At 41.3% G+C, this 26,089-nt stretch overlaps 2 protein-coding genes across 8 annotated transcripts in view; one reads left to right on the plus strand and one right to left on the minus strand.

The window, feature by feature from the left end:
• DPYSL3 (dihydropyrimidinase like 3) overlaps nucleotides 1–3,706 on the plus strand; it is a 113,561-nt gene extending 109,855 nt beyond the window's left edge. For both annotated transcript variants that reach the window (XM_019414224.2, XM_019414226.2), the window contains exon 14: nucleotides 387–3,706. In XM_019414224.2, the coding sequence (XP_019269769.1) occupies nucleotides 387–475 (89 nt within the window). In that variant the 3' untranslated portion in view covers nucleotides 476–3,706. The remainder of the gene's footprint in view (nucleotides 1–386) is intronic.
• Nucleotides 3,707–6,983: 3,277 nt separating this feature from the next.
• Nucleotides 6,984–26,089, minus strand: part of STK32A (serine/threonine kinase 32A) — a 130,177-nt gene continuing 111,071 nt past the window's right edge. For 3 of the 6 annotated variants that reach the window (XM_053907366.1, XM_053907364.1, XM_019414221.2), the window contains 4 exons: nucleotides 24,841–24,966; nucleotides 23,253–23,381; nucleotides 10,336–10,400; nucleotides 6,984–9,995 (listed from right to left, as the gene is read on the minus strand). In XM_053907366.1, the coding sequence (XP_053763341.1) occupies nucleotides 9,902–9,995; nucleotides 10,336–10,400; nucleotides 23,253–23,381; nucleotides 24,841–24,966 (414 nt within the window). In that variant the 3' untranslated portion in view covers nucleotides 6,984–9,901. Of the gene's footprint in view, nucleotides 9,996–10,331; nucleotides 10,401–23,252; nucleotides 23,382–24,840; nucleotides 24,967–26,089 lie in introns of those variants that run through there. The other 3 variants (XM_019414222.2, XM_019414223.2, XM_053907365.1) reach the window with 3 other exon arrangements.

The raw sequence follows: 26,089 nt of genomic DNA on the forward strand, positions 1-26,089 counted from the left end.
GAAATGGGGATAATAACAGTAGCTTCCTCAAAGGATAGTGGTGAGGACAAAGTCCGGTATCTGAGGATACAAGGACACATTCCTTGTCGCAGCGGATGTAAGCAGTGATTTCTCCTACCTTAAGGAATGCTTTTCTTAAGTATCATTTTTATGAGGCTGAGACGGTATCTATAAGAACCTAGCTTTTCCTGGTGGAGACGGGATTCCAGGGGACGGTGGATATGAAATGTCTGGAATACTTGACAGACCAGAATGGAAGTTTCTTGGGAGACGAGGCCAGGAAGGCACTTGCCAGCTGACACTCCGAAAATTAATCCAGTTTCTCTCTTGTCCACACCCCGCTCTCTCTCCCTTTTCTCTTCCTGGGAATGTCTTGCCCACTGCAGGCACCCAAGTGGATGAGGGGGTCCGCTCCGCCAGCAAGCGCATTGTGGCGCCCCCTGGAGGCCGTTCTAACATCACGTCCCTGAGTTAAGCGACCCCTCCCCAAAGAGAGGGGCAGAAGCAAGAAGAGATTTTCTTGAAGCCAAAATGGTACACCGATATTTAAGAAGGAAAGCGAATCCAAACAGTTGTGATCTAAAGAATCAATAAGCCTCAAGCCTTATGTTTCTCCAATGCTACACTCGCTTGCCTAGCTTTACGAATATTGCTTTTGTTTTCTGTTTATGCATAGCCTTGATTTGTTGGACCCTGCCTCCCCCCATTTACATGCATGCAATCAGGCTACTAAGGTAAAAGAGTCTGCTATATAGTGTTGAGAGCGTGTGTAGTGCTGCATCTTATGACAAGGGGACAGACAAAGCTGGGATGCCAGGAAAATCAACTAAAGGGACGTGGTTATTTGGGGGTGAGGGGGTGGGGGGAGGCCAGAGCGAGGCGGAAGGCTCAGAGGGCCTGGGGGAGGGTGTGTCCGGGGGAGGCGGGGGGCGGGAGGGTGAGCATAAAGGGGCTTGTGTATTGTGTCGATGAAGCACGGTTATTTCCATAGAAGGTGGCCACCCTGGGGCAGCCGTTACTTCATCAGGGTCCCCAGGGTCTGCGGAGAAGGCAGGCAGGCAGGCAGTCTTCAGGTTCCAGACTTTGTCACATCCCCTCCTAGATTTTATTCCTTTGAACCTTTTATTAAAACACCAAAACCCAAGCATTACTTTCACCTGCCCGATCGTGCCAGTGTGCGGGGTGGGGGAGCACTTTCCCAGCGTTGCTTCCCGATTCTCTTTCCCCGGCTGGGAAGGAAGAGAGGGGATAGGAGACCACCCTTCTCCTCCTCCGTCCTGCCGGCCTCTTTGGTGCTGTTAAAAGGCAACAGCTGGGAGCGCACATAGGCCCCCGAGGCGGGTGGGAGCAGCCAATCTCACGCACCTCCCTGTAAACGTGCTGGAGGTCGCCTCTTCCCTTGGCTGGCGAAACCCAGAAGAGCCACGTGCATCCGGCGTCCCAAGTTAGGACGAGCCGAGGTGGGGCCCGGGAAGGGCTACTCTTGCTGGCGGTGAGTGGCTGCTTCTTTCCGTCTGGGGATCCAGGCACATCCGTGATTGAATAGGATTGTTCGTTTGCAAATATATGCGCTTAGGTGTTCTCGAAGTTTTGCAACCAACAGGTGATCTCAGCTGAGATGGGAGCCACGGGAGCATTTGGGAAAGCGAGTCTCTTGAGCTGGGGGAGCATATCCTGGGACCGTGGGTCTGCTTTTCAGGTCTGAACCACCTGTCTCCCCTTCCTTTAGCACATCCTCTGGGGGAGCTTTTTGTTTCCCTCTAAAGTCTCCCAGGGTGAGTGGAAGTGACACGCAGTCTTGGGTGATGCGTGGAACCCCATGTGCGTTTTTCCCCATCCTGCTGCTTCTGCAAATTCAATTTTGGAGCAAGTTCTGTGAGCCAGATGAGTATCTGTGGAACCAAGAGGCCCGTAGGCAGAATAAGTATATTCACCCTGGGATCGGACTTCTGTGCTTGGGGGATTCAGCTCTAGAACCCATAACCCTGTGTACCGGGTGCTTTGAAGAAACGAAGAGCAGGCCTCACACACCTGGCCATGATGTCTGACGGCAGGTTTCAATAAGCTGAAGACCAGAGAAAAGGGGACGACATAGGACTAAATATATCCAAGGAAGAGGATCCCCCCCTTAGCAAGCCAATTATTGTTCTAGTCATGAAAAGGATCATTTCTCCTCCTAATAAGGAATCTTGCTATTTTAAGGCTTTTTCATGGTGCCTTTATTTTAAAGGAAACTTAGGGGGGAGCATGTACCTTTTCCTTTAGAACTCAAAGATTTAAGGGCCTTTTGCAGAACTCAGAATGACGGTTTTGCGGGCAGAGGGAGATGGTCAGATCTGAAGCATGTACACTATTATACCGCAGGGGTGGGCTGGGCGGTCTGAGGTGTTGCAGTACCAGCCACAACCACCAGATGGAGGAAAAGACAAACTAGTGGGCTCCTCTTGTGTACCATCTGCTACTGTTAAGTTAGCAGTTACTGTTACTTAAGCTGTTCCGTTAGCTACTGTTAACTTAGAGTCCAGCCCCTCCCTCCTTGACCTCTCTATGCCATGAAAATAACTCTTGCATGGCCAAATGGGTCATCTGCCCTGGGACTGCTGAATGAAGCATTCAACCAGAACTTCACATTCTACACAAGCTTTCTGTGCTGTGGAAACAACCACCTCTGATGCCTTCATGATGGGCAGCATGATCTGGGGAAGCCTCTCTTTCTCCACTTACTATAAGTAACTTCCTAAGCACAGAGATTCCTAAGAACTTCAAGAAAACTCCCTTTATTTGCATCACTTTGATTTCTTGAACCTTGTCACTTTAGTTAAAATTATGTTCACCTATGTCCTGTTCCATAAGACACATCAAAGAGCTCTCCGTATACAAAGGGTTTAGGAAGAGAACATGATGCGAGTTGCATCCCTCTCAGAGTTCACACCATCTCATCCAAGAGTGGAGGCCATGCTGGACCTTCCTCTCCTGCCCAAGCTTTCCTTTTTCCCTCTCTTCTCTTAACCTGGCCCCTCTCTAAAGATGGCCTGCCTTCCCCCAACCTTCTCCCATTGTTCCTCAACCCAGGTGGCCATCATCTGAGTTCTGGGAGGGCCACCATCTTGGGTAGTTGAGAAGGTATTGGTGGAATCGTTAAATCAGCCAACCCGGCAGAAGTATTCTATTTCTATGTTTTCTAAAAATGGCAGTGTTGTTGTCAGCACCAAAATGGGTTTTCTTCAAAGACCAGTCACCCTCTGGCCTTTTTCTTCATGCCTACACCCAGAGAGTCATGCTTTGCTGCAAAGGCCTTAATCCTAATCCTGGACTTCTGCTCACCCCGAGAAGCCCTTTCCAACTAGGGTGGTTGAGCCCTGACTTTGGTTCTTGCCACAAGCTTCCCAGGCCTTCTCTCCCCTAGAAAAACTCCAGCTTGAGTCCCAGATATACCCATGGGCTGTCCTCGGCAGCCAGCATTCATTGTAAAAGTTCCCTCCTTGGAAAATGGTGTGTGGGTGTTCAGTTCTGTGTCTGGTGAAAATGAACAGACCGTAAATCTCCCCGTGATCTGTGGTAGCTGTGAGGCAGCTCTGGGACGTGAAGAGCTGTTTGGTTTGAACCGTGAAGAAAACTGTGTTTTGAGTTTAGCTGAGATTAAAGAAAAAGTTCATCAAGTGACTGTTAATGTACACCTGGTTATTAAAATAACTATGAAATTACAGATGTTGTCCAGTTTTCTTCTGTGTGCGATGGGCCATTTCACTTGCAGTATTAACATTGCGCGGTAAATGGAAATGGTTAATGAGGCGGGCAGATCTGATGAAAACAAGAGGTTTCCTGAGAAAATGTGGGGGGGGGGGGTTTCTGTGTTTTCAGTTGAATTTGAATTTTTGTTTTGGCTGCAGCGTTTGATGACCGTTATTGAAACTTAGGAGAGTAAAGTTTTGTCTGTGGATCATCAAAGTTGGTATTAATGTAAAAGGCATCACCATCTGAGATAAAGTCTGGCTGAGTCCAGTACAGATCCTGAAAGGGTTTCTTTCATTTGTTTTTTGGTCACCCCCATAAAGAATTTCTGCTTCTCCCTAAAAGCCTAGACTTGGAGAAGATTCAAACCAAGCATTTCCCAAAGTATATTCTGTCCCATACTGATTCCAGGTTGTCTAAGGAGTGTTGGAAAGGATTATTTACTAAGTGTACTCCTCTGAGAGACTTAAGATCCTGTCATCAAATTCAAGGCTATGAGAAATCTTGTCAGTCTTTGAAAATTTGTCCAATTCAAGATTCTCAAACTTTGACTGCTGAACCCTTCTATATCCTCTTTTAACATCCCAACCAACTTCTTAGGCTAAACTCTCTTGGGGAAACACTCCTGTATCAAATTCCACATCGTATGGGATGCTTTTCATTGGAAATGGCAGACTATCGTGTACACAAATTTTTCTTGAAAAGGGTATTTTTTAGAGAGTCCTTTTTTTAAGGTTTTATTTATTTTTGAGAGAGTGCACGAGCAGGGGAGGGGCAGAGAGAGAGGCGGAGACAGGATCTAAAGCGGGCTCCGCGCTTACAGCAATGAGTGTGATGTGGGGCTGGAACTCACCACGAGATATGACCTGAGCCAAAGTTGGACACTCAACTGAGCCACCTTGGTGCCCCTTGAAAAGGGTATTTTCAAGTCTGGTGTAATGAGAACTTAAGGGATAGACTTGGGTGGATCCAAGCATACCTGGGCCTAGAACATGGTTTCTTTTCATCTCTTAGCCCAGCTTGCCTTTAGTCCTTCATAGGAAAGCTTCTGCGTGTGGGAACAGAACTGGCCATCAGCACCCCCAGATTTTCATTTTGCCTGCCTAGTGACTTCAGGAGAAGGAGAGAGGCTCCTTAACTAATCCCAGCCAAAGAGACTGATCATGGTTGGCCTGGCTTGGGATATGTGTTCCCCATGGGACTAGGCACCATGGCTAGGACACTGGGACCGATGGATCCCACCTGGTCATGTGCCCCGCCCCAGAGCTACCTGAACTGTGTGAGCTCTGAATCACACACACACACACACACAAAACAGTTTGTGATACTGGGAGGAGAAGGTTCAGATACCGGCTGGGCAAGAACAGCAGATGACCATGGTACGTTTCCCAAGCCTGCTGGGCCTACGGGATTTGCTCAGCTAGGTGCCTATGTGTGGGTGGGGCAGATGGAGAAGGGGTAAGAGAATGATAATTTCTTATTAATTGGTTCTATGTGTCTCGAATCCCTCTTGATCCGGTAGAACAATGCTGTCAGTTTGGGAACATAGAGTGACGGTACCTTTTAACACCAAAGCTTAGAAAACATCAAACGCTACTCTCAGAACATGGTTGTTTCAGTTTGAGGTTCATGGTTTGACCCATAGTCAAAGTCTCAGTTTGAAACTTACACTCAGGATTGGTGAAATACCTCTCCCAGCCCATGACCAAGCAGCAGCTGAGCTCTGCGTAGGGTTAGAGTGGACTCATAGGGCATGGTCAATGCTTAATTGAAGTGAACTCAGGTTGCAGGGTTGGCAGTTTTTTTGGTTTTTTTTTTTAATGTTAGTGAAATAGACACCATGACTTTTGTACCTCCGTGGGCTAGAGCTGTTCGGGGCTGACCAGGTGCAGAATGAGAACACTGCACAGGAGGAAAAAGGTCCCTCTGGTTTCAAAGAACTCCCTGGAATCTGCTTTGCTACCATCAGACCATCACAAAAGGGACACCAACCAGGAGCAGGAAATGGGGGACGGGAGGCCCAAAGCAGTCTACAGAAATGAAATCATATACTTATGGCTGGCACTCTTCAGGATCAAGAGTTCTAGATCTTGCCCTGTGCGTGGTTGCTGAGAACAAAACAGGACACTTGACATGGTTGGACCACAGGGCACTCAGCATGCAGGAGTTCAGAGCCCACTGACAAGAGCATAGGATTTGCTCAAGGAAAAGGACAAGCCCGAGGAACTCGCTGGCCCGCTAGCTGTTAAGCTTCTGGGGGCCTAGGAAGAAGTAGCTTCCGGCCACAAGAATGCAAAGCTGTCTGTGACCTGCCCCCCCCCCCCCCACCCCCCCCCCCCCCCCCCCCCGCCCCCGGCCCTGTCCCAGGTGTAGAATATCCACCTGCTCTTTTGGTATGTGGAATGGGGCGGTGGGAAGATGGAAAGGGTAGTAAGGCAGAGTGCTGACAGAAAAGGTCCTTGGGCGGTGGACAAGGTGAGAGAAAGGCAAAATCTGGAATTCTGGGCTGGGCTCCCTAAGGGGTGAATGCTAAGGGGGTCAGGGTTTTAGTTGTTATATATATGAATAAGTCACACTGTGCCGCATTCCACTGTTCTAGAACATCTCTAATACCAGCTCGTCCCTGGTAAAGGATGGTGGGAAACAGAAGTAAGAACAGGTGACTTTGGGCCCCCACAACCCTACCTCTAGGAAAAACAATTACACACACAGCTGACAAAGAAGGATCCATGGCTCACTGTATACAGAAGACATTTTAATACACAGAGAGGCACATTCACATTATATATACACCACATTCAACAGAAGTAGGTTTTTCCCACCCAAGGGCTGCTTGTTTACAACAGCACAGGTAACTGGAGTTTGGATTTTGGACATCAATGTTTAACGTCAATCAGACACATGGAGCTCCTAAGAAACAGCTATCACAGGTGGACAGTAGGAAACAGGATGCTGTGTGGACAAAGCAGGCACAACGGGATACTGAAACAGACACTGTTTTGCATGCCTTTTCATTCACCTGTTGAATTAAAGCCTCACCATTACGGCATCATCAAAAGCAGAAACACTGGTTCCTGCTACCTGTACTAGCATTATTTATTTGTCCATCCAATCTGGAAAAGCTATGATGATATAAAGCCTAGTCGTTCCTGGTTAGTACTTTCTTCCAATCGGAGGAAGCTTAACTACTAATTAACTAAATTGCTGTAATTAAGTTCATAGTGCTTTGTACTCCAGGATATTCATCCCTGCCCTAGCAATGACCCCAGCCCAAACCAGTGCTGCCATTGACAGGTGTTGGCCATTAGCAGAGCATTTAATTCCCATGGAGACAGGGTTGTGGGCCGGGCTCCCCTGCTGCAGTGTAAGAGTGCTAACTAGGAAGCTTCTGGTCTTCAATACCTGCTCAGAGTGAAGCTCCACACAGGTCAGGGTGAAAGCAGTTAGGAGAAAAAGACTGGGAATACCAGTCAAGGGGATGTAAGACTCGGCTTGTTTTCCAAACTTCTAAGCCTTGGTTGTCATGACTCTAGATGAGACATGGTCCACCTGGTTAGGACAGACCCTTTTGGCCCAAGTTACGGGATCAAGCCAAAGAACCTGATACCAACAAGAAGCAATCACGGTTCAGATTTAGGCATCCTTTTGTTTGGGGGAAACTTTTTGTCTTCCTGTTTAAAATGTGTGGTGGTGGGAGGTGCTTTTGTCAGTGTATACAGAAGACATTTTAATGCCTTACAGATGCAATGCTTTTTCATTTCTAACTGGAAACACATTGAGGGTCTGTAACCCGATCGGGCCTGAAAACGCATCTTACTGCTCTGAGGCTGTGCTCTGTGGTTGAGGTGTCCACGGCTGCTGAATGCTCACAGAGGTGCTTTGGGCACGGCAGCAGCACACTGGAAATAAAAACTAGGGGTTCCAAGTACAGAGGGGGCATTGGGCTCCTATCTGGTTATAGCTGGTACAGATGTGAAGCGGCATAAATGGTTGGGTCCCTTCCCAGGGGAGAGCCTCCTGATCCCAGTGCTCTGTGGTGTCTCCCGCAGCCTTTCCTCTGGGATGATACATGCACAGGCCCCAACAGCAGGACGAACCAGGTGACTGGAGAGGTATGTCCACAGCACATCAGGGCTTGGGTCAAAACGCGTGAAAGACAGAAGCTGATAAACATGCAAGGGGCCCCTGATATTCCTGGAGTTACCAGCCTGGAGCAGAACCTGGTCACCTAGTTGGTTTTTTTCATATAAAATTAGAAATGGAGTCAGGGCCAGTGCGTACTTCATAGTGCTTGGAGAAAAAGCAAAACCGTGCAAATAATATGTGGGAAATGTAGGAAAAAAAGAAAAGAAACAGAACAAAAGAGCTGGTTTTAATTCTTAACAAAAATATGGTTGCTCTTAAAGTCGAGAGGCTCTGCCAGAAATTCCGGGCACATTAGCTCCATGAGGAGAAAATCCTGAATGCCAAATGAGAGTCCAGCACTGGCTTCCTACCCATGTTTAATTGCCCGAGTGCTGCTTCCCTCCTGGCTATCTGGTGTGGCAGGTGCCAGATCTGTTACTTCTGCCTACTCTCTCTGTCTGGTCTTCCCTGTTGCTTCCTCCTGGCATTTTGGCGAGGCCCTTACTCCAAGTAAGGACAAGGTCTAGATGATCTGAGTGGCCAAGGCGTCAAACAGCCCCCCACTAAGCCTGTTCACTTGTTGACTTTACCCAGTGGCATCTGTCAGGTGCCAGAACGAGGTCCTCTGCAGAGACCTTCTGTGTATCGAGAGAGAGCAGTTGGGTCCTATGCATATCTCACGTAGGCGAATTAAACTCCGTGTTAGGCAAATAAATAGAAAATACATAAAGAAAAAGTGAGACATCAATAATTTTGTAAGCAGGCAGTTCCGCCCGCCATTCTTGGAGTGAGCTGTGCTTCAGTCCGTTTCCGTGATGTTAGACCTCTCGGATGTGGGAGCATCCCGCAGTTCTATTATTCCGTCTATAAAGGCATATATGATTGGTTCAACATTTTGGTTCATCTGATATTAGCCAAAAATGAGACCAAAAATAAAAGACACAATCATAACAAACCCCAAGATGGCAATTTGCTTCATTACTGGAAACTCCCTGCCCTGGGCTCTGCTAAGAAAAGATACCATGCTGTGGGTAATTTAAGGGATTTTTCAAGTGTAAATTTTACTATCTTCCAAACTCACCTTCCATTCTAACTTAGACTATCAACCCTGTGTAAGGGACAGCTTCAATGTACCTCAGGGTGGACATTGCTGTCAGCATGACAATATTATTTTCTGGTCCTCTCCAGACATAGGTCTCTCATAATCTTAAGAGGACAATTAGCTCCCAAGGAACCTACTAGAAGAAGGTGAGCAGTATGCTAATAACTACCTCACAACAGGCTTACCGGGAAGGGGGAAAAAGCCCTGATTTGAAGCATTTTCCCATTTCCATGATGTAAATAGTCTCAGTATTTACTAATCATCACCAATTTCAACTGCCCACCCTCAAATCACTGTACAGGGCAATGGGAAAGACATGCCCAGTAAGCTCTTGCTAGCTGATGTGAGCTGATAATGGTGTGCGGACTCCAGAGCACAACCAGAAACCCCTCATAAATCTGTTAGTTCTAATCAGTTCCCATCCATTTCTTCCCCATTGAATTCCTTATTCCTATTCAATCAGACGTGGGGATTTTGACCTCTTTATGAAATTGTCTAGCTCCGAAGAGCCTCGCTCACTCAGTCTCCCACCAATGTCCATCTGCCCATTTGTCACAGTGTAGTTAGAATGTGGAAAAATAAATCTACGTCCAAATATTCTTTTTAAAATAAAAATAAAGGCTGTGTAGAATAACAGAATGGTAGCAGTAAAAAGGCAGGACAGAGCTCATCTAGAATAACCCTTTCATTGAGATGAATAAACCCAAGCTGCGGTTAAGTGACTTGCTCAATGCCACACGGTTGATTAGAGGTGAAACTACATCCCAGGAGACCCAGGACTCCCTGTATCCTGTTGCCTCCTCCCCAAGGCATTCATTCACATTTTCTGAGGTGTGTGAGGTGTGGAGAGGTGAGAACTACTGTCAGCAATTCCTGGCGTGGGGATCAGAAGTTCCTGCCCGAGGTGGCAGGACACGTCCAGAGCAGAAGATGTTGAGGATTTCACACGCTGTTATTCTGACCATTCTCTTCTTGTGGGTATTTGGTTTGTTCCAAGGTTAGATTAGCTGGTCTTTTGTTAAAGTCCCTTTTTACTCTTAAAAGAAAAAAGCAAACAGTGCTTACTGTTGAAATGAAAAAGAAAAGATGTAAGCTTTGAAATGATAGAATTAAGACCAACAAGTTAGAAAGAGGTGTGAACCAAGGACCTTCCCCTAAACGGAAACCTGATGCTAAGCTAAATTATGCTTTGCAATTTTTTAAATCTTATACAGGGGGATAAAAGTGTCTGAAGTTTCCAAATTTTCTATTATGGATATGTGTATAATTAGAAAAAATTAGAAATGTTAAAAAAAATATGTTAAGGCTTTGCAAGTAAAGTCTGGCTGAAACATGCCATCATTTGCTGGGCTGGTGTTTAACCAGGGGTTACTTACTTTTCTCTGTTGAAAATTATGAACTCCTTCTGGACAGACTCAAGATGCTCTTGAAGAAGGCACATCTTCCAGGTGAACAGATGGGGGTGTGGTAGGGGAAGAGAGATGCAGTTAGCAGACCAACGAGGACCCTCAAACAACCAATAACCTACTGTCTCTTCACCGAATGACTCAAATCTAAGATGCACCAGTCTATCTTCAAAATAAACACGATCTGAAAGTGTGTGGCAGGAGTGAGACCCCACCCAGAGTAATAGGGGAGCAAATAAGGAAGAAACAGCAAAAGGATAAAACATGTCAACTCCATTCCCCACAATGAGCCAGCAAGGAAGCCATGGGTTATGGTTTATGAGCTTGATGTCTTTCAGCCACTTAGCCCATGAAGAAATCATGGCTTCGAAGTGGGTGAGGAAAAGGGTTTACTGAGCCGGTTGCCTACTCGCCAGTCATCTCCTGGCTCTCTTATGAAAGGTCTGGAGGTTCTACTTGGATTTAATGAATAGCCTGGAAACATCTCTCCACATTGAGTTCTGGTGGAATCATTCCCTCAACAACTGTACTAGAGTTGATTATATTTCAGGTGCAGTGAGCAGAATCTTATTTGTGAGTCCCAGACAAGCAAAACATTTGCTTTGACTCAGTACTGTCCAGCTTTCAACATCTCTTGATGAGTTTTCCATCATAATGAGAAAATTTAACCTCAAAACAGCAATAATCATCAGATCCAGGGCACTGTCAGACCCAGATCAAATGTTTCAAAAGTCTTCAGTGAAATACTTCCAAATTACTTCTGATGGAGAAATATTCCCCAAGGGAAAATACTTATTTATTCATTCATTTTTTTAAATCTAGGAATTAGGAAATTCAAGTCTTCATGTACTGGAGAATTTTGTTCCCTGAGTGAATGTTTAGGTGATAGAAGAGGAAAACAAAAAGGAGAGGAAATTTTGGAGAAGTGGGGAGGGAGGAAGACAAAGGGAAAGAAGATTCTGCTAAACTTGTTCTCAAAATGGGGGATTTGTGACCCTGAGGGTTTCTACTGTCAGTCATGGGGGACATGAAACTGTGGGACAAACATAATCTGATACAGCTTCTTGGAAGCAGCTTTACCCCAAGATTTTTATTTAAAAATTTGTATATGTTTATATAAACACATATCTATTATACAGCTTATTCATAGTATTCTTAGAAGCATTTTTATTACAGTTGTTCGCTTTTCCCTAGTTTTATTGAGATATAATTGGTATATAGCCCTGTATCATTTTAAGGTGGACAGCATAATGTCTTGATTTTCATATATTGTGAAATGATTACCACAATAAGTTCAGAAAAATCTATCATCACATAGATTAAAAAAAGAAAAAAGAAGAAAATGGTTTTTCCTTGTGATAAGAACTCTTAGGATTTACTGTCTTAACATTTTTCTATAGATCATTCAGCAACTTTAGCTACAGTCATCATGTTGTATATTACAACCCTGGTGCTTATTTTTCTTATAACTGTAAGTTTACACCTTTTGACCCCCTTCATCCAATTACCCAAACCCCAGCCCCCTGCTTCTGGTCACTCCAAAGGTGTGTTTTCTATGAGGTTGTTGGTTGGATTCATTCCACATACAATCATAGTATTTATCATTCTGTTTGACTTATTTCACTTAGCATAACACCCTCAAGGTCCATCCATGCTGTTGCAAATGGCAAGATTTCTTTCTTCTTAAAAGCTGAATAATATTCTGGGGTGTGTGTGTGTGTGTGTGTGTGTGTGTGTGTGTGTGTGTATGCATACTACAACATCATCCATTGCTGTGTCTTTATCTTTGCTATTGTAAACAATGCTGCAGTGAACACAGGGGTGTAGATGTCTCTTCAACACAGTATTTTTGTTTCCTTTCAATGTATCTCAGAAGTGGAATTGCTGGATCATATGGTAGTTCTATTTTTAATTTTTTGAGGAAGCTTCATATTGTTTTCCATAGTGGCTGCAACAATTTACATACCCACTAACAATGTATAAGAGTTCCTTTTTCTCCATATCCTTGCCACAACTTGGTATTTCTTGTCTTTTTGGTGTGTGTGGTGACAATTTTTTGTGGTTTTGATTTGCATTTCACTGATTATTTGTAATGTCAAGCACCTTTTTTTATGTACGTCTTGGCCTTCATATATCTCCTTTGGAAAAATGTCTAGTTAGGTCCTTTGCCCATTTTTGAATTGGATTATTTGGGGGGTTTATTGCTGTTTTTGCTTTTGAGTTGTAGGAGTTTTATATATTTTGGATATTAACACCTTATCAGATAAATGATTTGCAGATATTTTTTCCCATTTCATAACTTGTCTTTTTATTTTACTGGTAGTACTTCTTTTGTTGTGCAGAGGCTTTTTAGTCTGATGCAATCCTACTTGTTGATTTTCTATTTTGTTGTGAGTGCTTAAGGTGTTATATCCAAAAACTCATTGTCAAGGCCCATGTCAAGCAGCTTTCGTCCTACTTTTTCTTCCAGGAGTTTTATAGTTTCTGGTCTTAAAGTCTTTAATCCATTTTGAGTTAATCTCGGGGAGTTAATTTTTATAAGATCTAGGGGTCTAGTTTCATATTTTTTACATGTGTATGTCCAGTTTTCCCAGCACCATTTATTGAAGAGACTGTCTTTTGTCCACTGAATATTTTTGGCTCCCTTGTCAAGCATTAGTTGTATGTATTTGTATGGGTATATTTCTGGGCCCTTGATTCTATTCCATTGGTCTATGTGTATGTACCATACTGTTTTGATTACTACAGCTTTGTAGTATAGCTTGAAACAAGGAAATATGATGCTTCCTGCTTTGTTCTTCTTTCTCAAGGTTGCTTTGCCTATTTGGGATCTTTGGTGGTGCCATATAGATAGGATTTTTTTTTCTACTTCTGTACAAATCCCATTGGAATTTTGATAGCAATTGCATTGAATCTTTAGATGGCTTTGGGTAGTATGGACATTTAATAATGCTAATTCTTCCATTCCATGAACACAGGATTCCTTTCCATTTATTTGTGTTGTCTTTAATTTCTTTCATCAGTGTCTTATGGTTTTCAGGGTAGACATCTTTTACCTCCTTGGTTAAATTCATTCTTAAGTATTTTATTGCTTGTTGATGCTGAAGTAAATGGGATTGATTTTTTTTCAGATAATTCACCGTTAGGGTATAGAAATGCTACTGTATGTTAATTTTGTATCCTGCAATTTTACTGAATTTATTGATTAGATCTAACAGTTTCTTGGTGAAGTCTTTACAATTTTCTGTATATAAAATCACGTCATCTGCAAATAAGCAATTTTACTTCTTCCTTTTCAATTTTGATGGCTTTTATACCTTTTTGTTGCTTGATTGCTCTGGCTAGCACTTCTGTGCTATGTTGAATAGGAGTGATGAGAGTGGGCACCCATGACTTGTTCCTGATCTTAGAAGAAAAGCTTTCAATATCTCACCACTGAGTCTGATGTTGGCTGTGGCCTAGTCATATATGGCTGTATTAAGTTGAGATATGTTTCCTTGATACCTAATTTGCTATGAGTTTTTATCACGAACAGATGTAGAATTTTGTCAAATCCTTTTTCTGTGTCTCTTGAGATGATGTGATTTTTCCTCTTTCAATTCAGTGTGATATCTCACATTTATTGATTTGCATATGTTAAACCATCTATGCGTCCTAAGGATATATTCCACTTGACCATGGTGAATGATCCTTTTAATGTACTTCTGAATTTAGTTTGCTTGTATTTTATTGAGGAATTTTGTGTTTGTATTCATCAGGGATATTGTCCTGGAGTTTCCTTTTCTTTTAGTGTCTTTTTCTGGCTTTGGTATCAGGGTAATGCTAGTGTTATAAAATTGGATTAGGGGTGTCCCCTCCTCTTTGGTTTTTTGGAAGAATTTGAGAAGAATTGGTGTTTATTCTTCTTTAAATGTTTAGTAAAATTAACACCTGAAAGTATCTGTCCTGGGCTTTGCTTTGGTGGAAGAGCTTTGATTACTGATTCATTTTCCTTACCAATAATTGGTCTGTTCAGATCTTTAATTTCTTTCTGATTCAGAATTTGCAGGTTGTATGTTACTAAGAGTTTTCCTTAGTAAAAAAAACCCAAAACAACCATTTCTTTAGGTTGTCCAGTTTGTTTGTGTATAGTTGTTCATAGTGGCTTTCTATGCTCCTTAGCATTTCTGTGCTATCAGTTGTAATGTCTCCTCTTTCATTTATATTTTATTGATTTGGGTCCTTTCTCTTTTTTCCTTGGCTAGTTTAGCTTGTTTTTTTTAGGTTGGATTTTTTTTTCTTTGAGTATAGTTGACCAAATTTTTTGTTTTAGTATCAAAGTATTACATAAAATATAAATACATAGGCATACATAAATTATTATATAATATTTATACATATATGTTATATATGTATAAAACATATACAATATTTTATATGTTTATATATACATATATTATATATTAACAAAATATTTATATAAACGTGCATAAAATATAAAATATATGTAAAAATTATGTAATATGTTTCTCTATGTATTTCTATATAATATATAAACACATATATAAAGATATATGCATATATGAACATATAAAATGATACAAAAATATAACATTAAAAAACTTTGAAATATTAACATTTAAAAATATTTTAATATTAAAAATCAAGACTGTAATCAACTAAAATGCAGAAATGCATGTGAGTTTTTTTTCTCTATCACATAAGTCTATTTAACTTAAAGATATAATAAGACAGATACTCAGAGGGGAGTTTGTGATACAGCAGTGCAGACCCCAACAGTCCCACCCCTGGCCCTTGAAGGTCACATTTAACGTGTTCTCTTTCCTCTGCTTTAGGTGAAAAAGTTTAAGATGTGCAGTGACATGGACAATTCAACAACAGTAGCCAAAAGGGGAAAATGAGGGGAAGGAACGGGAGGTGAACAGACTGGGGGGATGAATGTTTGTCTTAAGTGGCTGAGAAGGAAAGGTTGGTTAAAGCTCTTAGAACTTACTTCTCAGGGATGAGCAGAACAAACTGCGAGCAGACCAGGATGCAAGGAGGGGGCACCGAAAAAAATATGAGGGGTTTGGAGCACGTGGAAATCAGATGGTGAAAGAGGACTTAAGTCATTTGCCTCAATAGCAGAGCACCTACACAGTATGTCTACCTTTTTGGTTCTATACTTTATAGAACTATACTTCTATACTTTAAAGCTGTTGATGAGCAGAGAGGGATAAAATAGGGAACATTCTGGAAGCAAAGAAGCAGAGGCATCTGACATGAAGAAAAGTATGAACGTGGGAAAGGAAGAAGCTAGGAGTCAGGACGTAGAATGGAAAAGTAAAACATAATAACAAATCATTACATGCACTAATTGACTCAGAAGAAGTCTATGAAATGGGTGTAACAACATCAACTCCATTTTATAAATGAGAAAACAGGAGGAAAGGGAAAAATTTAATGCTTTTACTTTATTTAATCATATCCTGGATTCTATACCAGTGGATCTCAACCTTAGAACTTTTTAACTCAACCTGAAGAACTTCTTAAAATACTGATGCCCAAGCCACACTCCCAGATTCAAATGTAACCAATCTTGGGTGGGATCCAGACACCAGTATCCTAAAAGAAGTTTTCCCAAATGGGTTATATGTGATGCTAAGGTTGAGAAACACTGATATAGCGGGGGCCTAGAAGTCCAAGGGCTCATATGATAAGATTTTGGCATTATATAAATCTACAACTTAACCCAGTTAGTGGGTACTATGCCTTACTAACATTATCTTACTTCCTTCTCAGATCAATTACAAGGTGTCCTATTACTGTTCCTATTTTTTATCCATATAATAAAGGCATCAATACTTACAAAGATTACACAAGTTAATGTTAAATCATTACTCCAAAAAAACCACATAGCTGTTTACTAAGTAACCACTACAGCCACTGCCTCATCTGGACATGACAGGAAGTATTCACAAAAGATGACAGCTCTCACTGAAAGAAGGGATGTGTACCCTCTAACAGATTTCAAACACTCTATTGAAGATCAACAATACCCCTGCCCCTCTGCCAGTTGTATTAGCATTGAGTATTCAACATGTTGAAACCATCATTACAGATAGTTACACATTTCATATTTTAACAAGATAACTCTACCCCTTTATTATCCTCATTACAAGTTTAGAACATTTCAAGGCTGCTGCTTTTCTGCTCAGTACTAAGACAATTCTACTTCTTAGTCTAGAAACACAAAGACCTTCCCAGCAGTCCGTGAAAGAAGTCTACAAAAGAAGAAAATGTTCCCTCTTCCTTAGAGCCACAGATAAGAGGTCTTCATCATTAAGGCAAAACAAAAACAACACAAAAAACATATTCTAGCAGATATTTCTAAAAAAGTCTCTTGTAAGATTTTTGGACATAAGAGGTTGGTAGTAAGCCCTGTGAAAATAAATCCTACCCTCTAGCGTATCTGCGATGCTGAGTGGATCTCTTACTGAATAACACGTTGGCCTGGTGATAGTATTTACATTTATATCACTTTCCCCTAAGACATAAATATCTGCATAGATTACCTTTACAAGTTCAGAAGGCATCTGAGGCACGACTCCCCTCACCTCTTTTCCCACATGAAAAAGTTAAAAAACAAAAGCAAAACAACTCTACTAGAGTTCTACCTATTTTTGTGGGTATATACATAAATATATATTTATATTTATGCAGTTATTCATTTAGATATGTGTATTTATATATCAAGTATTATATATTATTGTATAAATATAAAATATATATAAAATCAAATATATTAAAAAATTACAATGTTTTATTTTCCTATACACAAAATAGGCAATGTAGGGCTCTTCCCCTTAATAAAGGTTTTTAGGATATATATATATCCAGAGGATATATATATAATGAAAATTATCTCTCTCTCTTTCCCTAGCATCTCTTAAAATAATTTAACCAAAACAAACAGACCAGATAAAACAAGAGGTTAACAGGTTTGCAGGATATTTAAAGTACATCTTTAAATGGAAATGATGGCTCCATTAATAAAATTAGTTGGGCTAAAAATTATGTTAAAGATTTCCATTTTGATGAAATGCAAATAAGAAAATGGATGGAATGAGGAGAAGATAAGCCAATGGTTTTGCTGTGAACCTTTTTTCCCCAACTGGGAAGCAGGATTTAAAGACTGAGTGAGTAGTAGGAGACCATGAATTATCACTAAAAAGATCACAGCTGAATTCCTGACCTCTTTTCCAGGCTTGTGGCTTGAGTAGGGTTTTCTTGCCAATACACGTGAGTCTTTTCTAATATGGTGCCTAAGCAGTGATGAATCAGCTCCTAGAGCAGTACAGTGAGTTTGAGCTACAGTGGGACAGAAATGGAGACTGGGGGGGATACAGGTAAACATTGATGTTGCTGTGGTAGGCATTCTTGTGAGATTTGGTAGGCATTCTTGTGGATGTCTTGGGATATGTCTCTGGATGAGATTGAAGGGGCAGAGGGTGAGCAAATAGCACAGGCCTCTTGAACACAGCATGGGTATTTCCTACCAATGGCAACCATCTGTCATTTCATTTCTTTTAAAATAATGAAGGCATATCTATACTTTCAGGATATACCAGTTCTGAAATGCCCTTATCCTTTGTTTTCTGCTTGGCTACCCCTATTCAACCTAGAGGAACCAGATCAAATGCTTCCTTTTCTGGAAAGCCTTTCCTGAACCCTCATTTAGGATCCCTAAATAATTCCAGAGCACTTTGTACATCTAAGGGTAGCAATGACTAGCAAGACAGAGACATTTCCTGACATAGCAGGCACTTTATAATCATGTATTGAATGAATGAATGAATGAATGAATAAAGGAACATGGTAATACTGTAATGAGTGGCTAAGATTGATCCTCACATTTTTAAAAACTTGATGTCAAAGAGTAGAGATAGAGTACTCTTTTGAAATTCACGATCCTTCTGATTCCTCTTTGGGAGAATACTAACCTTTATTTTGAAGCAAAATAATTTTTATTTTTAAACGTAGGGTACAAGATTAGGAGGAACTAAAACAAAAAATTAGAGTAGGCAGTGCCAAGCTCCCATCAACAGAAACATAAAAAACAAGCAGAAACTGTCAGAGCTAACTTTGTCAGAATTTTGGAATGCAATCAAAGGTTTTTTAACCAAGGAAACACTAAATCAAGAAAAAACGCAACTTAAAAAATGCTCCTGGTGTTCAAGGGAATCTCTGTCAAAATATTAGCTAAACACAAGCTAACATAACAGGAACTGCGGGGATGACACATGACAAGGAATACAGTGTTTGTAAAAGTAGTTTGTAAAAGTTACTTAAAAAGGGACAAGTAGAGCCTTCAACAATCGTAAAACAGCAAGCCCTATGGAAGGAGAGAATACTGCCTTACGATATTCAAATGTCAAGTGTTTGACAATGAAACCACAAGGCATGCAAAGAAACAGGAAAGTAGGGTCAATTCAGAAGAACACAATCAATTGACGGAAATCATCCCTGAGGAAGCCCAAACAGTGGATATACTAGACAGAGACTTTAAAACAACTATCTTTTTTTTTTTTTTTTTAACTTTGTTTATATATTTTGAGAGAGAGAGAGAGAGAGCAAGCAAGCACATGGGAGGGGCAGGGAGAATGGGAGAGAGAATCCCAAGCAGGCTCCATGCTGTCAGTGCAGAGCCCAAGGTGGGGCTCCATCCCATGACCCTGGGGTCATTACCTGAGCTGAAATCAAGGGTCAGATGCTCAATTGACTGAGCCACCCAGGCACTCTGAAAACAACTATCTTAAATATGCTCAAAGAGTTAAAAGAAATCATGGGAGGAAACCATATGTTAGGCCACAAAACATTCTCAATAAATTTTAAAAGATTAAAAGCTTACAAGTTATCTTCTCTGACTACAACAAAATGAAGGTAGAAATCAACAACAGAAGTAAAACCGGAAAATTCATAAATATGTGGAAATTAAATACCACATTCTTAAACAACAATTGTGTCAAAAACGATCACAAGAAGTAGAAAATACTCCAAGATAAATAAATAAAAACAAACAAACAAACCCAAGATATTAGAACTTAAGGAATGCATTGAAGATAATGCTCAGAGGGTGTTTTATAGCTATAAATGTCTACATTAGAGAAGAAGAAATATCCCACATCAGTAACCTAACTTCATATTCTTATGAATTAGAAAAAGAAAAGCAAAATAAACCCAAATCTGGCAGAATGAAATAATAAAGATGAGAGCAAAGACAAATGAAATAGAGAATAGACATAATGGCATCAAAAGTCATTTCTTTGAAAAGATTAACAAGATTGGCAAATGTTTAGCCATACATAAAAAAGAGAAAAGATGCAAATAACTGAGCTCTAGAAGAACACAAATTATGCACCTTGACTTCAGAAAAAATAAAATATCTCAACAGACCTGTAACAAGTAAATGGTAACCTACAAGTAAGAATCCGAAATGCAAACTTTCTAACAAACAAAAGCCCAGAATCTGATGTCTTCAGCAGTAAATTCTACTGAATGTTTAAAGAAGAAATAACACCAATCTTTCTCAAACTCTTCTGAAAAGACAGAAGAGGGAACACTAACTCATTCTATGAGCCCAGCTTTACCCCAATAGTAAAACAGCTAAAGACATCAAAAGAAAATTATAGGACAATTTTCATTATGAATATAGATGCAAGAATCTTCAACAGTATACTAGCAATTGGAATCCAACAGCATACTGAAAGATTATACACGATGAGCAAGTGGGATTTATCCCAGGAGTGTGAGAATGGTTCATCATAAGACAACCAGCCAACATAACACATCACATTAATAGAACTAGGAAAAGACAAATGCACAAGATTATCTCATTTGACCCAGAAGAGGCATTTGACAAAATCCAAAGCCCTTCAAGAGAAAAACATTAAAAAACTAGGAGTTGAAGTACACTTCTTCAACAAGCTAAACGACATTTACAAAAAACTCACAGCTAACACAATTCTCAATGGTAAAAGATGAAAGTATTTCCCACTAAGATCAGAAAAAAGACAAAGATGCCTGCTCTTACCATTGCTATTCAATAATGTCCTAGAATTTCTAGCCAGAGCAGTTAGGAAAGAAAAGGAAAGAAGGCATCCAAACTGCAAAGGCAGGAGTAAAGCTATCCTTATTTGCAGATGACATGGTCTTAGAGGGAGGAAATCCCATAGAACCCACAAGGAAGCTGTAAAGCTGATAAATGAATTCAGTAAAATCGCAGTATGCAAATCAACACAGAATAATTGGTTGTGTTTCTATACACCGGTAATTAACAATCCAAAAAGGAAGTTAATAATTCAATTTCCATAGTGTTCAAAAGAATAAAATACTTAGGAATAAATATAACCAAGGTGAAAACTTTGTACTCTCAAAAGTACAAAACATTGCTGAAAGAAATTAAAGAAAAAACAAATGGGGTTTAGGTAACAAAAACTTACGGAAATAAATAGTGGTGGTGGCTGTACAACATCGCGGATGTACTTAATGCCACTGAATTGTACACTTAAAAATGGTTAAAGTGGGAAATTTGATGTTATACATATTTTGCCCCAATAAAAATTTAAAAACAAAACAAAATGAAGGGCGCCTAGGTGGCTCAGTCTGCTAAGGACCTAACTCTTGATTTTAGCTGAGGTCACGATCTCAAGGTTTGTGACTTCAAGCCCTGTGTTGGGCTCTGTGCAGACCACGCAGAGCCTGCTTGGGATTCTCTCTCCCCCTCTCTCTGCCCCTCCCCAGATCGCACTCCCTCTTTCTCTCTCTCAAAATAAGTAAACGTTAAAATAAAACAAAACAAAAAGACCAAGAGGATGTACACTTCTCTGATTAGAGATGGAAGGGCCTGTTTTTGTTACAGGCAAAGCCACTTCTTGGTAAATGATTTTGAGGTTGATGTGAAGCCTGGAAGAAAGAGGAAACAGTTTCCTTCTTTTGCGTGGTTTTAAAAAATGCTAAGCTCTGTACTGTGGGTAAGTGGCTTATAGCTTTTCCCATCAGGACAGAGGCTTCCAGGGGCTGGGTGTGGGGAAGAACTAGGATAAGAGGTGGCTCCGGGAAGAATGACTGGTGGGATAGCATGACCTTGTAACTCTAAGAACAGCAGTGCCTAATTTTCACTGTCCAGTTATAAAGTTTTCTTTCCTTCCAGTATCCCGATGCTCTTATTTATTGAATCTATACTGTATTAATACTCTTTTAAGGCATTACCATGAAGACACTGGTGGGTAAGACTGGGTCTTCTCCCACAAGAAGAATTCATTTTAGTGGGATAGAAAAAGAAACACAAACACATAAATACTTATAAATTATGTTAATGTCATGAAGTAATTAGAAATAGGAGCTGAGAAAGAGAGCAGTTGTGAAGGACCTTATCTTCAGAAACCCCCTATGTGAAGAGCTGAGAGTAGAACATTGAAGGAAAAGGGAAGAGCAAGGGTCCTAAAGAAGGACAAAACCAGTAGTTATTGAGGGTCAGATACCTATAGGATCTTTGTGGTTAGGGGGTTTTGAGTGAAAACAAGAATGACATAGTACAAGGATGGATGGAAAGGTAGACATACCGGGTAGAACGTGTGAGGCACGGTCAAAGGTTATTCACAAACTGCTGCCATCACTGAAACTTTAGAATATTTGTAATAGATATGTTCTCTTGGTCTTGGCTACATTTGGCGGCCTGTTCACAGAGAAGCCTGTATAGGCAAGCTCTACAGGTGCATAGGCAGAAGCAAGTCTGGAGAAGCTAGTTGGTTATGATGTGAAGAACAGATCATTAGGAGGAAGGTGTGGCGAAGCAACAAGTAAGATGAATCTGTGACAGAGCTGGACATTCCTTGGAGGGCTGCAGAAAATATTTACAGGTGGGCATTTGGCAAGAGGCCCATTCTGTGAACAGAAAAGATGTGGACTTTGGTAGATTGGCTGTTACAGGATATAGTGGCCCTGGAGGACTGGAGACATTAAGAACATTGAGAATATTTATTTGTTTGCAGAGCTACCTTCGAGGACAGGGATGTCATTGAATGCAGGGATTCTGTCTCATTCATATAATCTTCAGTGCAATGGGCCTCGCAGATAATATATACTCAACAAAGGCAGCCTAAATGAATGGATGCATGAAAGGATGGATGACCATTAGCTGAGTGGTGGGTAGGCAGGGGGAAGAATGGATGGGTATATGGATAGATGGATGACCATTAGATGCAAAGGGAATGTTTACTACTTCACCATCATTATAATACACAGAACCACATGTGAGTCTCAAATTCTCCTGAGTCCCTGCAAGTGACTGCATTGAAATCTGAGCTCCAACTAACAGAGAATAATATAGTCACAAAACAATTTTAACACAGCCTGAAATCCAGCCATAGCATCCATAAGAATTCAATTTTTTCTGTGAATAGACACTCTTCACTTCTGCTTGGCCGGATATAATGAAATTTTGCTTGTGGCAAAGAACAGGCACCACCTCTAAGGTTGGAGGGGAGCCCCAAACAGCCACGTGTGTACTTTAGAACCAGCTCCTTGCCTGTAATTTTAGGAGGAGTCACCTCATTGAGGCTTGGCCAATTGGAAATTGTAAAATTTGAGATGAGAGTTTGAAGAGGTCAGTAACCAAATACACTTAATGACAGAGCTAGAGAATCTGCAGTGAAACATTGCTGCTTGGCTTGGGTCCCCACAGCTGCCCCTGCATGCCATTTCAGAAGGCCCAAGGCTCAGTGACTCTGTGCATTCACAAAGCAGAAATGGGGTGTGTTGAGGGGACCTCCCACCAGAAGCTCTCCCACAAACCATGGCCATCAGGAAGAGTCCCATGACTCTGAGTCTGGTGGGGACCTGCTTACCTGAGAGGATTCACATTTCCTCATCTCCTTCTCCTTCTTTGCCAGGCGCTTCTTTTTCTTGTGAAGAGGTTTGGACTCCAAAATCATTTCTTCAAGTTCAAAGGTGGGGTCGCAATTCAGCCTGCCTTTCTGCAAGAAAGACAAGTTGGCTCACTCCTTTGATTCCGTATCATTCTACAAATACACCAGGACAAATGGCAAAAATAACACCTAGTTTTGATGGAGCCGTCCAAGAATAAGGAGCTGTGATTCCTCCTTGGTTTCAGATAATTTATTGCCAGCATTGTTTTTTATACTCTTTTTTGATTTTCTATTTTGTATATTTTCTAAACTCCCCATGAGCCCTCAGTGAGTGAGAAAGGAGATCAAATAATAGTTATCTTCCTAAAGTTTGAGCTTGTAAATTAGGTTTCTCAAAGTGTGTTCTAATGATCACATAGATCAGAATCACCTGAGTTGTTTGCCCAACTTCTCATTTCCCCAGCCAGACCTCCAGAGTCAGCGTTTCTGAACATGAGGCTGAGGAAAGTACATTTTTAACAACCTCCCCAGGTGATTCAGATTGACAATAAAGTCAGAGAATCATATGTAGAACCCCTCCTGAGGCAGCATCAATGGCTAATTGCTGTGGTGTGGCGTGTAGGAGGAAGAATGGAAGCAACAGGAGATGGGTCTAGATCTCCATGGTGTCATACGTCCATCAGCCAAGGTACACCTGCCCCTACCAGATTCTGCAACGTGGCCAAGTGAGATCTAGACCTACTCTCTTGTTCCATGAGGTAGCAACTCCTCGCCCCAGAACTCCACCACACTGCCCACTCGTGTCGCCCCCCTTGCACCTTCACCCGACCTACCCATCCATGCCTCTATTTGCACATGAAAGATCACACCTTCACAAGCCCACAGCTTGCACCTTCCTTGGGCTGAACAGAAAACTCTGAACCGTCTCAACTGTCCCCTTTAGGAGTTCATTATCCTGCTGATCTACCTGATACTGAATGTGTAGAATTAGACTAGAAGAGGGAAGCTAGAGGCCTCATGTGGGCCCTGTGGCCGAAGCTTCTGGACTCCAGCTTTACCAGCAGTCTGCAGAAGGCCACAGATGTCCCTCGGCCAGGTAGTCATCCAGTGGGAATTATTTCCCTTTGGCTATTAGTGCTTACAAGTATGGCTCTGTGGCAGAGAACCACCTAAGGAAGAGGGGTGAATGGCAAAAATAAATCCAACATTTTTAATGCTGTGATTCACAGAACTCCATGGACACAAATTTCTATATCTTTGAAATCAGAGAAAACACTGTTTCCTCAACGAGAAAATTCCTGGGAATGACTATTTGGAGGACTAAAGCTTCCTTCCAGTGGAAGCATGCCACAAAAAATGGTTAGGAGCTGGGACTCCAGACACAGATAGACCTGGGTTAGAACCCCACTTGGCCACTTGCTAGCCACGTGAACTTTGGTGGCCCATTTACCATCTTCTCATCTGTAAGACAGGAGTGGGGCTGTCTTCAGACACCGGTGAGGTTCTCTAATGAGACTCTGTGTGTAACTGAATGAGAGTTGTGATCGGTTGGTTAGGATTGACTCACATTAGGAATAAAACCTGGAATAAGCCTCTTCTGCAAAACTGCATCCCAGTTCATGTCATTCATATATGGGAAGTTCTGAACGTCGGACAAGTGAGAGAATCGTTGGTCTGGATTCAGCTCAAGTAGCTGCCAACGGAATACAAATATCAAGATCATCATGAAAGTCAAAGTGGGGCAAAAAAATCATACAAATTCCTTCTAAAAAAGGTTTCAGGTGTAGAACTGAAGGAAACAAGGCAGCGTCCCCCTTCCTCCACCCTATAAACAAATAGTATAGGTAATACATATATAAATAATGCGATAATGCATGAATAGAATAAGCTATAAGTTGGTTTTTGCAGTGTGGTGAGTGAAAATAGACTGTCCTGCTGAGTCAATCATACCTTTGATTCCTGACTCCCCTACTTTATTTATTTAAAAAAATTTTTTTACATTTATTTATTTTTGAGAAACAGAGACAAAGCATGAGCAGGGGAGGGGCAGAGAGAGAGGGAGACACAGAATCTGAAGCAGGCTCCAAGCTGTCAGCACAGAGCCCGACGTGGGGCTCGAACCCACAAACCGTGAGATCATGACCTGAGCCCAAGTCAGGAGCTCAACCGACTGAGCCACCCAGGTGCCCCTGACTCCCCTACTTTATTAACTATGGTCAAGTTTGTCCTCTCAATCTTCATTTAGTATATATTGAAGGGGATAATTGTCTATTTCATAAGGTTGTAGCTAGGATTAAATGAGCCATGTACACAAAGTACCTAAGAGAAGGTCTGTTCTTATTAGGTGGTGAATGCTCATGCATTTCTATAAATGAAATTCATTTCCTACTAAAAGTTTTAGCTGTTCATATTGCTAATTCATCATCAAATAATTAATAATTATTAATAATTAGTAGCAATTATTCTTGCTATTAATATTATAGCAACTGTTAATATTAATAATTAATTAAAATATACTGGGTGTGACAAAGATGCAACCAAGGTTACCGTTTACAGTTTGGGGTTTACTAACAGGGATTAAAGATTTTCCCCTCACATAACCACTTAGAGCCAGTATCACATCAGTCCTGTGGCCCAAATGGGAAATGTCAGTTCTCCTTGAGAACATTCCTGGAGACTATAGCTGTGGATCATCAGGGTGTAATTGTGGGGTGAGGAGGGCTCTCTTGGAACTGAGGAAAATCTGATTATGGAAAATGCCCACACTATTCTTGACATTATCAATATCCCTATTCCAAAACAGGGAAGTTGACCCC

Source organism: Panthera pardus, unplaced genomic scaffold (genome assembly GCF_024362965.1).
Source record: "Panthera pardus isolate Hobbes unplaced genomic scaffold, ASM2436296v1 HiC_scaffold_2, whole genome shotgun sequence".
NCBI classification, from domain to species: domain Eukaryota; kingdom Metazoa; phylum Chordata; class Mammalia; order Carnivora; family Felidae; genus Panthera; species Panthera pardus.